The 17819-nt window shown below is 40.0% G+C and overlaps 1 protein-coding gene across 8 annotated transcripts in view; it reads left to right on the top strand.

Moving 5' to 3' along the window:
* Window positions 1-13446, top strand: part of INO80D (INO80 complex subunit D) — a 62045-nt gene extending 48599 nt beyond the window's left edge. For all 8 annotated transcript variants that reach the window (XM_045198506.2, XM_053918988.2, XM_053918991.2 and 5 more), the window contains 3 exons: window positions 4256-4473; window positions 4883-5040; window positions 6459-13446. In XM_045198506.2, the coding sequence (XP_045054441.1) occupies window positions 4256-4473; window positions 4883-5040; window positions 6459-7624 (1542 nt within the window). In that variant the 3' untranslated portion in view covers window positions 7625-13446. The remainder of the gene's footprint in view (window positions 1-4255; window positions 4474-4882; window positions 5041-6458) is intronic.
* The last annotated feature ends 4373 nt before the right edge of the window (window positions 13447-17819 follow it).

Below are 17819 nucleotides of genomic sequence, written 5' to 3'. Positions count from 1 at the left end.
GTAATAGTGTAGGTAAATGAATAGTCAGCATTAGGAAAGCCTCCAGGAATAGGAGCTCTGGCTCTCTGGAGATGTTGAGTGAGGGACGAGCAAGAGTGAGGCAAGGCCTCAGTTGTGGGCAGTTGTCTGTGGAGTACCGGGCACGTGACCAGAAATGTTGCTGGGCTGTGAAGCATTAGCTTGGAAGAATAAGACCCAAGCCTGGAATCAGAACCAGGTAATACTAGGTAACTTAGAGGTAGGCTTCCTCCTACCTAAGATCCACACTGGTACCGGAGGGAAAGCATAGACGGATGCCTACCACTCTGGTGGGTACTACTAGTTGCTCAGTCACTATTTGTTGAAGTAAATAAGGGACGTGATGAAAGAAGACCTCAAGTGTTGTGCCAAAAAGAACTACAGAGGCTGGGAAACAGCTTCTTTTTTGTTGTTTTATGAATTCATGCATTTTGACTTAAGTCTATAATTGTGTTTGAATTAAATTATTTGGCTGGGATTAAACTTCTCTTAGATTTCCTGAAATTATGCTTTAATTTTATTCTTATTTTGAATTTATTTGATGCTAGTAGTAGTTACTAGTCTTTAGATACTATTGTCTGCTGTCTTTTTATGTACTTAATTATGTTATTGCTGACTTCATCAAATCAAAGGTGTACAATAAAAACAACTCGTTTTATATATCACCCAGAAAGAAAAAATGCTGTACAGTACATTTCTTATCAGTTACAATTTTTGTCTTATACTTACTGAGATAGCTTCTTTAGACTTAGTTAGATATTGATTTTATCTTCTATATCATTCCTGCTTTCAGCTGAATTACTTGACCTGTGAAATGCAGTATTTTCTACGTACATCAACTGTAACACAGCTTTGTCTCCTCTGTGGTATTTTCCTTTCTCATTAGATTTTTGCTTTGGAAAAAAATGGAATTGTGGTCATTTCTTCAATATTGAATGTTTGCTTCACCAATAACAATTTTATACCCTGCTGCTCTTTGTATTTTTCTGCCTGCACAACAGTTTTTCCTCCACGTGTAAAATGAGCAGTGCACGTACGTTCATTGGAACAGTGGCAGCACGAAGAGCTGTGACCAACCTTGAGTGTGTGTGCAGGCTGCGCCAGCTGTAATGACCGTCACCTGGCTGGCAGCAGTTGTGAGACAGGATTATGTAAAATGCTCCCAATGCAGAAATATTAAACTGTGTGTCTTGAAATTGATGAAATATGGTATTCACATGTTATTTTCTGATTCTTCTTTCTTTGCCTACTCACTTAATTGTAGCAGGCTTTATTTAAAGTATGTTTTATTGATTATATTATTACAGTGGTCCAAATTTTTCCCCTTTGCCCACTCTGCCTGGTACCCACCTTCCCACCAGCAATCCCCACCTTAGCTCATGTCCATGGGCCATGCATGTAAGTTCTTTGGCTTCTTCATTCCCTGTACTATTCTTAACATCCCCCTGTTTATTTTGTACGTACCAATTATGCTTTTTAATCCCTGTACCTTTTCTCCCATTCTCCCCTTCCCCCCTCTAGCTAATAATCCCCCAAATGATTTCCATACCTGTGATTCTGTTCCTGTTTTGGTTGTTTGGGTTTTTGTTTTGTTTTTTTGATTCAGTTGTTGATAGTTGTGAATTTGTTCCCTTGTTAATATTCATAGTTTTGATCTTTTTCTTACATAAGTGCCTTTAACATTTCATGTAATAATGGCTTGGTGATGATGAACTTCTGTAGCTTTACCTTGTCTGGGAAGCACTTTACCTGTCCTTCCATTCTAATTGATAGCTTTGCTGGATAGAGTAATCTATAATCTAGGTTTAGGTCCTTGCCTTTCATGACTTTGAATACTTCTTGCCAGTCCCTTCTTGCCTTCAAGGTTTCTTTTGAGAAATCAGCTGATAGTCTTGTGGTAACTCCTTTGTAGGTAACTCTCTGCTTTTTCCTTGCTGCTTTTAAGATTCTCTCTTTATCTTTAACTTTTGGCATTTCAGTTATGTGTCTTGGTGTGGTCCTTTTTGGGTCCAGCTTGTTTGGGACTCTCTGTGCTTCCTGGACTTGTATGTCTATTTCCTTTGCCAAATTAGGGAAGTTTTCTTCCATTATTTTTTCAAATAAGTTTTCAATGTCTTGCTCTTCCTTTTCTTCTTCTGGCACCCATATAATTTGGATGTTGGCATGTTTGGAGATGTCCCAGAGTCTTCTTATACTGTCCTCATTTTTTTGAATTCTATCTCTGTTTTGTTTAGTTCTTTTTCTGGGGTTTTTTTCTCTTCTTTTATTTGGGCTATGTTTCTTTGTCTTCTCAATCTGGCAGCCTCCCTGTGTTTGTTTCTGTGTATTCAGTAAAACTTGTTTAACTCCCTGTACAAGGCACCTATATATTGTGTGGGGCAGAGCCCTAGGTAATCGCCAGGGCAAGGCAACCACTTCACTGCTTGTGCCTCTCTGTTGGGGGAGGGCTTGGAGAGGGGACTGAGCTGCTGCCTGGCACCCACCCTATTTCCAGTCACTTCACTTACTCCCTGTTAGCTACTGGCACCCTTCCAGCTGTTTCCCTGGTGCTAAATCCCAGAGTGTGTGGGTGTGGGTGTGTTTTAAGACCGAATTTAACTCCTTTACGTGTAGTTTTCTGAAAATCAGCAGTTTCTTCCCACCCAACCCCCACTGATTTTTACAGGCAGAAGTTATGTGAATTTATCTTCCCGATGCTGGGACCCTGGATCTAGGACCCTGGGCTGTGCAGTCTGGCCTGGGGATGGGATTGCTCACTCCCAAGGTATCCCTCCTGATCTCTATCCACCACACGGGAGTGTAGGACTGCTTGTGCCAGACCTGCCGCCGCTGCCTCGCTGCACCACACCACGTCTCCTCGCCTCTCTGCCAAGACCCACATCTTCGCCCCTCCTACCCGTCTGGATGAATGTGGCTTCTTTAAATCCTCGGTTGTCCGGCTCCTATACAGTTTTCTGACAGTTCTGGGTGTTAATTTGTTTTGAGAGTTAGTTGTCATTCCTTTTTGTGGTTGCATGGGGAGACAAAGTGTGTCTATCTACCCTCCATCTTGACCGGAAGTTAATTGCAGCAGTTTTATAAGTTGTATCCTCATTGTCTCCTCTCTTTACCTGGTCTCCCTGACCCACGTCAGGTACTCGAAGGACTTACTGTCATGATTTCCTGGTCTACATAACCATTTCTTTATTTCTGGGCACCAGACACAACTTTCTTTTACCTCCTGGACATCCCAAACCTCAAACTGCGTGTGAGCCAAACCGAATTCCTTCTTCTGAATCTGCATCCTTCTGTGTTCTCTATCCCAGCTAACAGTATCATTATCTAACAGTCCCCGTAGAGACATTTCAGAGCTTTATTTTCCCTCCATCCTCACCACAGCCAAGAAGCTGTCAGATCATGAGAACTCTGTCTTGTCAGGCCCTTGCATTTCCATTCCCACTCATTCTGCCTTTAGCTCTTTGTTCTGTATGGACCGTGGAACTAGCCTGCTGATTGGGACTGTTGCCTCCATTCACTGAGCTGTCCCTTCACATTGCTTACCAGGGTATTAATCCTGATAAAACATTTGTCACGTCATGCTACTCCTCTCACCAAATACTGTTCTCCATGGCCTATGAAGTAAGTTTAGAACCTTTAATGGGGTCAAAGTCATACATGGTCTAGTACCAAACTTCTTTAATAGCTTAGGTTTATATTTCATCCTCGAGTATGCCCCATGTACTAGTCAAACCCATTTATTTGCTATTCCTTTCTGTCTGGTTTATGCCATTTTCTTTAGCCTAGAATGGGCTTCCCCCTGACCCCAATGATGTAACATTTTACTTGTCCTTTAATCCAACAAAACAAAAAATAAGTGTGTTTTCTTTTGTGTACCCATAGAAGGTTCTTATATCGCTACTGCACAACTTTCTCTGTACAATACTTAATTATACTTGTATTTATGTTTTTCCCGTGGGAGAGTAAGTTCTTAGAGTGCAAATTAAATTTAAAAAAATGTTTTATACTACAGCATTCATCACAGTGTCTTTAAATGTGGGATAAACTGTATGTATATACTGAATTGATTTGAATTAAATAAAAATGAGTTCCTACTCACTTATTATTTTTATACATAGTTTTAGGTATACAGTGTGTTTTAGGCACTATATAAAATATTAAAAGCCATAAGTATTTTTTTAGGTAACTGTCAGGTTTTTCCCAATCTCAGTTTAAAAATACCCATTTATTCATTTCAAAGGATAATTTCTTGAGAGGAGATAGCTCCCGCAAAGTTCAGCACCAGCAGCAGAGGAAACCCAGGAAAAAAACCAAGCCTCCTGCACTTACCAAAAAACACAAGAAGAAGCGAAGGCGTGGACCTCGTCGACCCCAAAAACCCATTCCCCCTGCAGTACCCCAAGGGAACCTCAGCATGCCCACCAGCGTCTCACTGCCAGTGGAGGCCTCCCAGATCCGGTCAGTGACGGCGCCCAAGTGCACATCCCCGTTACCTGTTCCAATTGTTCTCGGGGCGCCTAGTTTCATTTACTGTCTAGTGTTGAAACTAGGCTACAGATACGCCATTTGGTGTATCAGCCTGCCAAACTAGGAAGACACACTCTATATACCAAACTGTAATTCATTATACTTATTTGAAGTTAGAAATATTATCTTGAAGTGGATGTGTTAATATCTGGATAAAGGTTGTAGAAATGTGATTGTGTATGGTGAGCTCTGTCTTGTTGCTTACAAATTGCCTTCTCCTGAAGTGGGAGTTAGGGTTAGGAGTTAGGGTTTCCGTTTTCGTGCTGGAGGAACCTGTCTCAGTGACGTTGGTGTGAAGGTAAAAAGGGAGAGCTGGGGCCAACCATGTTGTCTTCCCCAGGAGCCCGTCCACGCCAGAGCTGAGTGCTGACGAGTTGCCGGATGACATTGCCAATGAGATCACTGACATTCCACACGACTTGGAGTTGAACCAGGAGGACTTTTCAGATGTCCTGCCGCGGCTACCTGATGACTTACAGGATTTTGATTTCTTTGAAGGTATGGTCAATATTGTCATTCAAGTAAACTGGATTTTAAAATGAGTTCTTAAAAAGGAAAATAGTTTGGTTTTTTTTTTTTTTTTTAAGATTTTATGTATTTTTAGATGGAGGTGATTGGAGGGAGAAAGAGAGGGAGAGAAATGTGGACGTGTGAGAGACACATTGATCAGTTGCCTCTCAGACACCCCCAACTGGGGACCTGGCCGCAACCCCAGTATGTGTCCTGACTGGGAACCAAACCGCAACATTTCACTGTGTGTGACAATGCCCCACCCACTGAGCCCCGCCCATTAGGGCGCAAAATAGTTTTCTGAGATGTGTTTGAAATAAATCTCCTCATGTGTAATGTCTTTTACTATAGATAAAAAATACGATACTGCATAGGCCAATGTACCCTTTCAGAAGGTAAGGATTGTGCAATTTGATAGCTAGGTTTACAACTTCTTTCTTTTAAAATGAATCAGTTTACTTGAGTTTATTTTTGAGCAAAGCAAAGACATTACAACTTGGGCTTATTGAAGCATTTTTAGAACTTGTCCTGATTTTAATTCCTTACCCTGTACCTCAGTTAAAGTGTACTTTTCCAAAAACAGTTTGCTCAATCCCACCAATTCTCTGGTGCTTTCATGGGAAATCTTTTATACCCTCAGAATGTCCTTTCACTGTTAAAACCAGATATTTTGTGGTGATTAATCATGTTTCAGTAGATTTTTTTAAATATTGGAAGTGAAATCAGTGTGGTCCCATGAGCTTCCATTTTAAAAGACTAGTGAGAAGCGTGAGAGAAATGAAGAATGAGAGGGAAGTATTAGAATGCAGCGCAGGAGCATGCGAGAGACAGCCTGGGAAGCGAGCCGAGTGCCCGGCGCTGTGCTGCGGTGCACGTGTGGGCATCTGTGCCCTGGCCTTCCGCAGCTGCCCCCTGGCTGCAGGGTGAGGGCGGGGGCCTCTGTCTACTCCCCTACGCAGCCTTTGTCTCAGATCTGAGCTGATAGGGTGGGTTTTATTTTCATGGCTTTAATAAAACTTTTAGGTAAAAACATGTATATTCCAGTAGCCACGATGAGTTTTAAATTGGCAGTACTTAGAATCCCCAAGAATGAAACACTTTCAGGTGCACACTTCTATAATGCATCATCTGTATACCACTCAAAGTCACGTTTCCTTCCTAACACTTTATAAGAGAGTTTATTTACAAATAAACTGAAGGTGTGGCACAAGCTCCAGGATAACTTGACATTTCAGACCTGTCCTGCAGGGTAATGTTTCACTTTCTCCTTCCGGTCCAATCCTTGCAGACTTCTCAGCAGGGTCTCTCTCTCATAGAATATTGTTGAGGGCAATTCAGATGTATGTGTTTTGTAGTATGGGACATGTAAAAATTCTGCTGATTCTTGGCGGCTCTCATTTGCTCAGGAAAGAACGGAGACCTCCTCCCAACGACCGAAGAGGCTGAGGAACTTGAACGGGCCTTGCAGGCTGTAACTTCTCTCGAGTGCCTGAGTACCATTGGGGTACTTACCCAGTCAGATGGTGTGCCAGTCCAGGAGTTGTCCGATAGAGGAATGGGGGTGTTCTCCACAGGTACTGGAGCTTCAGGAATTCAGTCCCTGAGCCGAGAAGTAAACACGGACCTAGGGGAGCTGTTGAATGGGCGCATAGTCCATGATAACTTTTCTAGTCTAGAGCTGGATGAGAACCTGCTCCGTTCTGCTACCTTGTCTAACCCACCTACACCCCTGGCAGGGCAGATCCAGGGGCAGTTCTCTGCCCCAGCCAACGTCGGCCTTACTTCTGCCACTCTGATCAGCCAGAGTGCACTTGGGGAGAGAGCCTTCCCAGGACAGTTTCATGGACTTCATGATGGCAGCCATGCCTCCCAGAGGCCACATCCTGCCCAGCTGCTGAGCAAGGCAGATGACCTAATCACCTCACGACAGCAATACAGCAGTGATCATTCACACTCCTCGCCCCATGGAAGCCATTATGATAGTGAGCACGTGCCGTCTCCCTACAGTGACCATATCACCTCTCCCCACACGACATCTTACTCTGGTGATAACATGGCAGCTACCTTTTCAGCAGAGATGCCCATCATGGCACAGCACTTGCTCCCACCCCAACTTGAGGTGCCACTTGGAGGAGTCGTCAACCCCAGAACTCACTGGGGCAATCTCCCTGTCAACCTTGGAGATCCCTCTCCATTTAGCAACCTTCTCGACGCAGATGGACATCTTCTTTCCACTTCCCTATCCACGCCACCCACCACTTCGAACTCAGAGACCACACAGCCTGCCTTCGCCACCGTGACCCCCAGCAGCTCCAGCGTGCTTCCGGGGTTGCCGCAGACCAGCTTCAGTGGCATGGGGCCTTCTGCGGAACTAATGGCCTCCACCTCTCCCAAGCAGCAACTCCCTCAGTTCAGCGCAGCCTTTGGCCACCAGCTGAGTTCTCACAGTGGCATTCCCAAGGACCTGCAGCCCAGCCACAGTTCTATAGCCCCTCCTACAGGCTTCACAGTAACAGGTGCCACAGCTACAAGTACCAATAATGCATCCTCTCCCTTTACCTCCCCTAACTGAGCGTGTCCGTGTGTTTGCAGGCAAGTGGGGAACCTGGTGTTTTCTATCTTTGTTTCCTCCTTATCACCCCTTCCCCTTTTCCTAAAGAAGATTTTAAAAATAACAGATGGGGACTCGAGGGAACCCCTCCTCCAGTTAAACAAGTCGCCCTGCAGTGGACCTCGCTTCAGTGTTCACATGTGCTCCGTGCACTGGTGCTCATTCCCTCCTGGCAGGTTCACTCCCCCGTGGTGTCCTCGGTGGCTCAGCACAGTGACTGCACAGATTGACTCTCAGCAGCAAGTCCTAGAAGTGGAAGATACCTCAGATTACCAGTGCCCTTTACTATTTCCTAGTATTCAGATCAATGCTTTCCATTCTCTTACCAGGTCTTTGCATAGGCGGTTCCAGATAGAATGATCCATTCACCGAGTCCCTGTGTGTAAGACGTAGCCAGTGGTGTGTAGAGGCAGATCAAGGCTCTGACTTAGCACCAACTGCTAAATATGTGAGGCCAGGATTCCATTCCTAATTGTGATCATGTTTAATTAAAAAGAAAAAATTGGTCTTTTGACTGCCTATGTGTATGTGTGCACCCACACGTGTGTTTTTGTGCAGGGCAGGAAACAGCTGTCCCATTGTTTTCTTTTTTTCCCAAATGAGTATATAAGGCTCTTCCCTCTTTCCCACATCTCACAACCCTAATAAGGTTGGTCATTCTCACCCACTGAGTTAACTAAGTTTCCTGAATAGAGAGGGTGGTGGTCTGGTCACGGGAGTAGCACAACCCTTTTCTGCTGAGTTAGCCAGGAACACAAAAGAGGTGAATTCACGGCAGTGCCGTGGGGATGTCGTGAAAAGCTTGCCTGGAATGACTGCGGGGTTGCTGAGATACTGAGGTCTGCTGGTTATATTGCCTTTTTAGACATGCATTTGTTCCTAAGTCCCTCTGTCTAGGAATACATTCACAAGATGTAATTAAAGAAAATATTTCTGTGTGAAAAGCAGGATAGGTCAGATAGATTTGGAAAGATGGCATCTGTGAACTTTTTGATCCGTCTTTTGCTTTTGAATTTTTCATGTTTACAGTAGTGCTTCTTTGGTAAGATTTGTAAAATGTTGCAGACACTTGTAGAATCAATGTACCAGTTGTGAAGTGATATGTACTATCTGAAGGATACACATTTTAAAGTTTTTTCAAAACAGATTATGGAAATGAGACATAAATTTTACCCATCCATTGGTACTTTTAAAATAGTTTAAGTGGTTACGTTTTAAGTTTTGGGAAGTTGTCTTCAAGTACCAAGATTTTAGGCTTAAAAATCATATTGGGTAGTTTAGTAAATTGGTGACTACCAAACAAGTATGTGAGTTTTCTTTTCACCTGCCCTCCCCCCACAGAAGGGTGGAACTAGATTTTAAAGGCTTCTGTCTCCTGCTTTCTCTGAGACAGTTCACTGTCCCCTGAGATAACCATTGGGTATAAATACCTGAGTCTAGTCTAATTTACATATATATTTTAAAAGATGAGGTAGAGAGAACATATCTATTAATGATGTGATATAATGTTTCATTTGTCAGGGAATATTTGATCTTAATTCCTTTTCAGTAAGTAAAGATTTGGATGTATTTTCCTACTTCCTGTATGTATTCTCTTTATGCCATGCTACTTTTAACCAATCCCTTCTTTTGAAAGCTTTTCTTTCTCTGCTTTTTTTAAAGGAATGATGGTGATCAGCAGGCATTGTGCAGATATTACGTGACTGAGATTATGGACAGGAAAGGTCACATGACTGTATGAAACCATTATATGCCCTATTTTGTATTTATTGAAGTTTCTTTTTGTGGGCCAAAAATATGTTTGTAATATATTTAGTTTTTTTTTTAAATCATGATAATTGATTGGAAGATTTATTTTTAATAGCTTTGCCTTTTTTGCAGATTGAGAAATTTCTAAATTATAAATTATGTCACAAAGCAAAGTTATATTTGGTATCACCATAAATTTCTATTCCGAATGGTGAGAACAGATCAACTGAACATTTCTCACCTTTGACCTATGTTAGTAAGCTTTTTTATTTTAATGTACTGTAACAAAATGATTGAGTAGTTACTTCTGCTCAAAAGTGTCGGTTCGCTAAACTCTTTTCACACCCCATTATAATAGCTCTCCATTGCCAGCAATATGACTGAGTCCCCGTCGTGTACTCATTAGAGACTGTAGCAGAGCAGCGCACTGACTCTCTCACAGCCTTTCTTTGACAGCAAAGGGAAAGTCACGGTCGTCATTTTCAGCTTCTCTGGCTATTTGTCCCTTGCGGGAGCTGCTTAAAATTCTTCAGTTGTCAAAACTGAGTTTGCAGTAAGTTGCACATTTTATTGTTTGCAATTTTCTGTTTTATGTGCATTTAAAAGCCCTTTTCTGCTTTCTGGTAAGGAGGCAAGAAGTGATCAGGAATGTTGCCAGTTATAGCTTCACACCAAAAACTTTCAGTAAATTCATTTTTGTTTAGATGCCCCTGATAATAGCCGAAGAAAGGGCATCCCATAGACAGTACCAGTATAGGCTTGAGGAATTAGTTAAAAAAAAATTTTTCCCCTCTCATTTCATTTACTTCCAAACAAATATCCGAGCTTGCGATTTGTTTTGCGCTTGCTGTTTCTTGAGTCCCTTTTCAGAAGAGAGAACCCCAGTGAACCCAGAGATACACATGTTTTTCTTGTAGCTAAGGGAGCAATTCTGGTCTATTAGTAATAGGTTTGCTATTAATATGTAGAGAAAGGAATGAAGTGTCTTTTACCCCAGAAATATGAAAATTAGTGTCTTGTAAAAAAGCACTTATGCTATAATAAGGCAATACTGGAATCAAAAACATTTTATATAAGGTCCTAATTAAGTGGAAGCTAGCTTTTATTCTAGTGTTAAACTCATGAGAAGTAGTGGCAAAGAGGGTTCACTCTTTCTGCAGTTCTTTGGGACCATTCATAAAGGCCAGTTAGATTGTTAATGTGATTTAATTTACAGAGTTGCTGCAGTTAATGGATACATTCTGTGTTCTGAAAATCTGAATTCCATTCTAATGTATGATACTCATTGGCTGTGATCTATAGCATCTGAAGAAAAGATGTGTTTTCTCTTCATTATTCTCTTTACCTAATTGTTAATATTATTTTAATGAAAGTACTTAAGACGTTTTTTCCTCTGTTAAAAATGGCTTAGCAATTTGCACATCTGGTTAGGTTATGTAGCTAGTAAACAATTCACAATAGTTAATAGCAATTACACTTTACTCACCAAGTAACAGACTATGCAATGAAAAATTTTCTAATTACCGTCACATAGCTTACACGGGGGAGGACTGTTTTCTCCAGAAAGCTACCACGTGAGGCATGACTGCTCTACCGACCCTTCCTGAGCAGTTCGTGTTGGCAGGCAGCGTGGTGTGTCTGGTGACCCTCCAGGAAGAGGCGAGCTAATGAGAAGCAAATAGTAGGTATGGAGATAAAGTTGGAAATATTTTTTTCTTAAAACTGTAGTTAATGTCTTGTGGCTTCAGGCTAAAGGAAGCTAATACTTTATCTTTGCCAAATAATTATTTATAAGAATTACTCCTTAAATAAACCCAGTCCCTCAGCCGCAAGTTAGGAATCATCATTTTCTGTGACTGACACTAAAGCTTTTCTTTACCGTTCTCAACACATGATCACGGCCGAGAGGAGCAAAGACAGTTCTTTGATTTGGAAAGAAACGGTGTCTGTGATACACCCTATCAATACAATGTTCTTCTTGTGTGAAAGAATTCCTAGTTCTGCCGACCTGCACCGTTCAGTTTTTATCCATGGGCACTAGAATTTGCTCGCGTGTAGAGAAGTACCGTGCTGGCAGTTCCCCTTGTGGGTTTAGGGGCGGGGGGTTGGGGGGGGGTTCCCGGCTGCGTTCGGTAGGCTTCCTCAGCAGTGTTTGTGTGAGGCAGCTGCCTTTTCTCCAAGTTAATGCAAAAGGTTGTTTGTTGTGGATTGGTATTGTAAAAAGATGAGGCTATTAATAACACTAAAGTAATTATTCAATAGGTTTAAAATTCATTAAAAATTTTTTAAGTGTTTAGTTTCCATTTTCTTCATCCTTTTTCTTTTTAGCCTTCTTTTAACATTTAATTAAATTCTGTTTTTAATCTGGTATGTATACAATAATCTAGTATTAATGTCTTCTAAATGGTCGACAGACCTCTCTATTTTATTGAGGCAATTTAAAGTATTCTTAGAAAAAGAATGGTAGCCCTACTGAACAGTCTTCATTTGTGTCTCTTTCATCACCAATATTTACATCACTCCAAGAATTTTTTTCTGACAAATACATTTCTAGGGGTAGGGGTGAGGGATGGGAATATATATATGATGGAACATAGGTATTTTTTCCCTCTCTCAATACATTGAAAATAAGTGAATTCTTCACTGGCATTCTATAGAAAGGTAAAGCAGTTTAATGACTTCTTAGTATCTTGAATTTGATAAGATTTCCAGTATTTTCTGGAGAGATCCAAAATCTGTGTTTAGTAGATGAAAGTAAGATTTTAAGTGCTATCTTTCAAAAGATTTGTAATAAAATACTAGTAAAAAACATACTCATTGCCCCCTGACCAGTGAGTTAGGAAAGAAAACAAAACATAAATGAATAGTTATGTCTCATTAATGCAAAAATTGTGGGTGAAGTTTAGAGATCCTTATTTCCAAATAACAGAAATTCTCTTTTTACTCCAGCTCTTACTGTTCGTTAGCTTTCCTCTCTCTGCACTGTGACACAGAGCTAATAGCAGGAAATACGGCCTCCGAGAGAGTGCGGATTTGGTATGGCTTTCTTTTCTTTACCTTAGGTCCTGGATCTCGGGAATGTTTGGTTCCTTTCAATGGCAGCGTTTTTGGTGATGTAAAGTTTAGTCTGCAAAACAATCTAATAAGAAAACCTGTCTTAACTCTTTCTCAGTAAGCTCTGCGGGGCAGGCCTGCTTTCCTTCCCTGTTTCCCTCTGCCTGCTGCACGCCAGCCCGGCCCTGAAGTGTGCCCACACAAGGTCCACGGTCTGTACCGGTCCTGGCCCGAGAGTAACAGAATCCTCCTCCTCCACTCGTTTTTTGTTTTATTTGTTTTTTTTAAGCTGGGGACCACTGAAGTAAGCTCTGTATGCACCCAAAGTTCCCCTTGGAAAAATTTTCAACCTGCAGTGCAGAAGGCTCCAGTGCAGCTAAAGGCCACACCGTTGCTTTTGCTTAGGGAATGGACTGATTTGCCCTGAAGTGACTCCACCTGCCTCACTAAGGTCCAGAGGGCTCCAGCGGATTAGTAGGGACATTGTCTTCATCTGCTTGGAAGGGCTGAATCAGTTCCTCTCAACAGTGATAGTTCTTTTCACTGTACAGTGTTGAGTATGTCTCAGGGATTCCTTGTGGAAATTAGGGCAGATTTTAAAATAAGAAAATAGTTTTCAAGAAACTAAAGGTGATTCATCATTGAAGAGAGCGCAAGAAAGAGAAAACATTTGGTTTCATAGCCCACAGTGTCTTGCATAGGACTTTCTTCCTTTTTGCTTCAGCCTCTCATCTCAGCTTCAGCATTCAGAATCCTTTCCCATCATGCACAGCTTTAAAACTTTTATTTAAAAATCTCCTTCCCCAATGAGCTTTCAGAAAACTTATTGTAGATTTTAAGAGAAAAGGTATATTAATTTATGCTATTAACATCACCTCATAAATTATAAGTTTTATACTAAAGCTGTATTGAGTGTAATGAGTTATGTTGCCTCTGTGTTTAATAGCTAAAAAATTATATATGAGCTTTTTTTTTTTTTTTTTTGACAAAACAAACTAGTGAAGCACCTTTTTACACTGGATCTCTGCCGTGTCAAGGTGTATAGCTGTCCTTTGCTACCTTGCAGATATAAAATAAAAGGATATCCCGGGGCCTCCAAATGTAGAACACCTTTAGACCGTGTATTACTGCTCCTAGAACTGTTGAGAATCACGTTTCTTTAGTCAGTGACCTGTGGTTTACACTTAAGATGGCTAGACGCTTAGTTACAGGGTAAATAGAAATACATAGCTCAAGTACAATTCCCAACTACTGTAGCCGGAATTTGTAAACGAAGTTTTTAAGACCTCTTTTATTTCCTATGGATTTATTCATTAATTTACAGTTTATTCTGTAAGTTGGGAAGTAAAATAGAGAAATAATAAATCTAGATGTTCTCAGTGTCTTATTCAGGAATCTTTTTATCCCTCCTCACTATGGAATTCCCACTGTGACTTAAAAAACAGAATTACTTGTGTGCATGTATATGTTTGTGTTTTTACACACATGCAAAAATATACATTGGGTGCACGTGTGTGAGAGATGAATGTGTGCTTCAGTAAAAATAGAGAAAAGTAACAGAATGTATTGGAGAAATATGACTGACTTCGTTGAGGGTATTGGAGTTACTTTCTCAGTGTCTCTGTTGTTTAGACACACCAAATTCTTCATGTTTTCTTATGTGAAAAGGCTAGCTCTGATATCATGTGCGTTTTATTCTAGCATTTTGATTAACTTATGTATTACTCTATGTTTTTAAAATGACATGAGAAACAGCATGCTCTAAGACCAGCCTCTCACTTTTGAGCATAAAAATAGGACAGAACTGTGTTTATCTTTTGGGGAGATGGGACCAGAAATCAGTTAAACTTTTTTTTTTTTTACATCGATAGATTCCTTCATATTCTGAGTTAGAAAATATTGTTGATTATCTTTCCTTGATGAAGTTAAGAAAATCATAGGCCTTTTGTAAAGAATGCCAATTTTTGAAGGGGCTGCTTTGTTTCAGGAGTTGGTGGGATCATTTCACCGTGCATATCTCAAAACAGGATTTCAGTTATTTCCAAAAACGGACAAAAGTTACTCAGTTGTGCTATTATTTATGAAGTTAGCATGCCCTCCTCCCCCGTGGCTATAGGAAAAAATACGCTGCCCTTGACTTCATTCATACGGAGTTAAACATTCCCGTATTGTCAGGTTTGCCATTTTGCTATACATTCATTACTGAAGTATCTGGTGGTCTAAAATAATTAAAACTAGAGTTGTTACTAAATGCTCCAGTCACATTTATTTTTAATATGAGAAATCATGTCCTTTGAACTATGTCAGAACAACTTCTGACAGTGCACCTGAGTTTGTAGTTACCTTTGAAGCCTCATCCATCGTATATATAGTCAAGACCTAGGAAAGCTTTATATGGTTTTTTTTACAGTTGTATTTTTTGCAGCATCTCCCAATTCCAGTCACTCTTGTTTTATGGATTTTTTTAAATCTGCATATCTCTTGTACATATGCATGCAAATGAAAGAAGGGAGTTTGTATTGGTGCCATTTCTCCCTTCAGTTACTGATTACTGGGATTCGCGGTATAAATTCCCCCTAATTGAAGGGTGAAATTAGACCCTTTGTGTATATCTGTATAGAGATGTGTATATGGGATGTGGTGGCACTTTGCTGAATGTGAACTTGCCTTGTCAATGGAAAGATTGAGAAGTATTATGTTTATTTATACATTTGTATAAATCTATATATACACGTATGTATATGTGTGTGTATAGATAAAGCTATATACATATATTTCCCTAAAAATGTGTGTGTATAATAGAGAAACAGCCTTTGTTAAGCAAGATTATACATCTGTGGAAAATTCTGGATGATTCTGTAAGCAGGAGGAGGTGACAGTCAAGAATCCATCTTCATGGCATAAAGACAGAGGAAATCCTTTGGATTATAGTCTTGTTCACGGTGATTATAACTGAATTTCTGTTAGAACTATTTCTACTTGCCGGTTCTACTATTCTTCATCTTCACCTTCAAGGTCAATCTTTCAACATTTAAAACATCATTGTGTTTTTTTCTCCTTTATTGTGTCCATTCGAGCCAGAGCATCTGTCTTAAGTGTATTTTGTTAATTTCTCAGTTGTTTCTTTTAAAGATCTTTATTTCTGAAATATCCCAGAAAATACATGTTTTGATAATATTTTCTATAGTAATTTTGAGAATCAGACATTCATCTTTATCTCAGAAACAACCAACCAAAAATCAACATTCAAACAAAACTCATTTGAGGATTTTACCTAGATAATTTTGAGCCATTTTACTTAAATTGAAAAAATTGGATTTTATGATTGATATTATTATTAGGTTTATTTCTCCTTTATTGTCATTTAAAAATTTATCTTACTTTGATTTAATCACAAATTTACCATTTTATTTTAATGGAAAGCATACAAAGTGACATGTAAGCCTCTCGAATTTTGTAACTCATTTTACTCATGATGAAACTGCTTTAGTGAATTCTTGAGGAATGAATTCCACTGTATTTCCTTTTGACTTTCCTCACGTTTGTGACATTGTTTGAACTTTGCTGCAGCTCTCTAGAAAACTTGCATCCCTATCTATTGTGCCTTTAAAGCTCTTATGCACACACAGACAAAAAAGTGTATTTATACATGTTGGAGCATGTGTACATATACTTTCCTATATACTCACACAGTATGTCTTTAGTATATATTGTGGGGGTGGATACATAGATATTCCAAGGCAATGAAATGCTCTCTAGATATATATGTATATAAATGGTGTTGATATACTGTACATACACATGTATATGTATGAGTTTTAAATGGCAATCTTTTACATTTAGCAAAATGCTGCCCCTACTGGAATATTATTACTGCAATGGCAGTTGTATGTAATGATTTAAAATACATTATCAAAAATTATTTAAAGAACATTTAAAAGTCTCATCTAAAGACATCCATACATTATTTATTTATCTTCCTTTTCCTCTTATTGTTATTTTTTTTTTCATTGAAATGGAGGCTGTCATTTTTAAAATGCCATCTTCCCCATGGGAGGGGAGAGCCGGACACTCCCGTGAGGAGCCTTGTGCATTTTCCCTCTCTCTGAAATAGAGATGTCCTACAAACCAGCCTGTTTATTTCAGTTATAAAGCAGTCCTAATATTTCCATTAGTGTCTGTCATCCACCATCTCCTAGATCAACTGAACTCTGCCAGTTTGCCTCTCCTTTCATTAATAAATAATGATCATCCAGATCATTTTGCCTGGGGGGAAGTTAACTACTCTCTTGCTGCAGGGAATATATCACCTAATTGTCATTCTGCCTTGTTCAAAATTCAACTTTAAGAGAAGGCAGCACACTCATGAAGCTGCCTTAAACATGTTTTGCATTTATTTAATTAAAGGTCTTCCCAGACGTTTTTTTTTAAAAAGAACTCCACGTGTGCATGCACTTGACATAGATTAAATTCTTATCTCCCACAGCTTCAAGTATTTTTCATTATATATCAATCTGACACACGGAATGAAAGAGTAGTAAGAACTGTTAAACATTTTATTTTGTGATGAGTTGGCAGCAGATTGCATTGTAAGATGTTACAGAGAAGAGTATGTAGATGGACAATCCCAAACGTAAGACATTACAAAAAACAGTGGCGTCAGAGTTCCCCTAAAGACTAAAACAGGTTGGTGTGAGTGATTTCATAGTAGCTTAGCTGGAACTTGATATCAGAAGCAGCCTTTAACAAAAAGCCTCTTGGCGATTGTATGGTACTAACTAGAGTACTGAAGTGTAAGTTGAAACCAAGTTGCAGTGGGAAATCAAAGGTGAGGTAGCTTATTTGAAAGCAGTAAAGGACAGGTTGCACAGTTTTGAAATCTCTTAAAGTAACTGCACGGTAGCAAGGACTAGCAGTTCTCGAAGCCCATCTTTTTCAGTGTTCTCATTTACCTTGACACACAAGTATGTTTAACAGTCCATACATTACAAATATTTACAAACACAAAAGTTGCTTAAAGGGAACTTACAAACTGAGAATCTTCTCTGTATTTGTGATAACAGTGGCCGGAAGCTGAGTTATGTGCACAAGAGCAAGGAGCTGCTCGGTTGTGCACAGCCTGCCGGGGTGAGATGAGATAGGCGGGTCTCGGTCCTGCTGCCCAGTCCTGAAGGAAAGGTGTATCTGCGGCATTGGGTGTAGTGTTGCTGGGGGAACCCACATCTTGGGAGCTGATGGGCTTTTGGTTTGTAATTTCCCTTTAAACAAGAAGAGATGGCTCACATTTTCCATATATATCTCAATGAATGTACTGTATTACTGTTTTAAAAATTTGATGAAATAATAATGGATT

The sequence above is a fragment of the Desmodus rotundus genome, chromosome 2 (assembly GCF_022682495.2).
Source record: "Desmodus rotundus isolate HL8 chromosome 2, HLdesRot8A.1, whole genome shotgun sequence".
NCBI lineage: Eukaryota > Metazoa > Chordata > Mammalia > Chiroptera > Phyllostomidae > Desmodus > Desmodus rotundus.
This window is presented reverse-complemented; position numbering and strand designations above follow the sequence as displayed.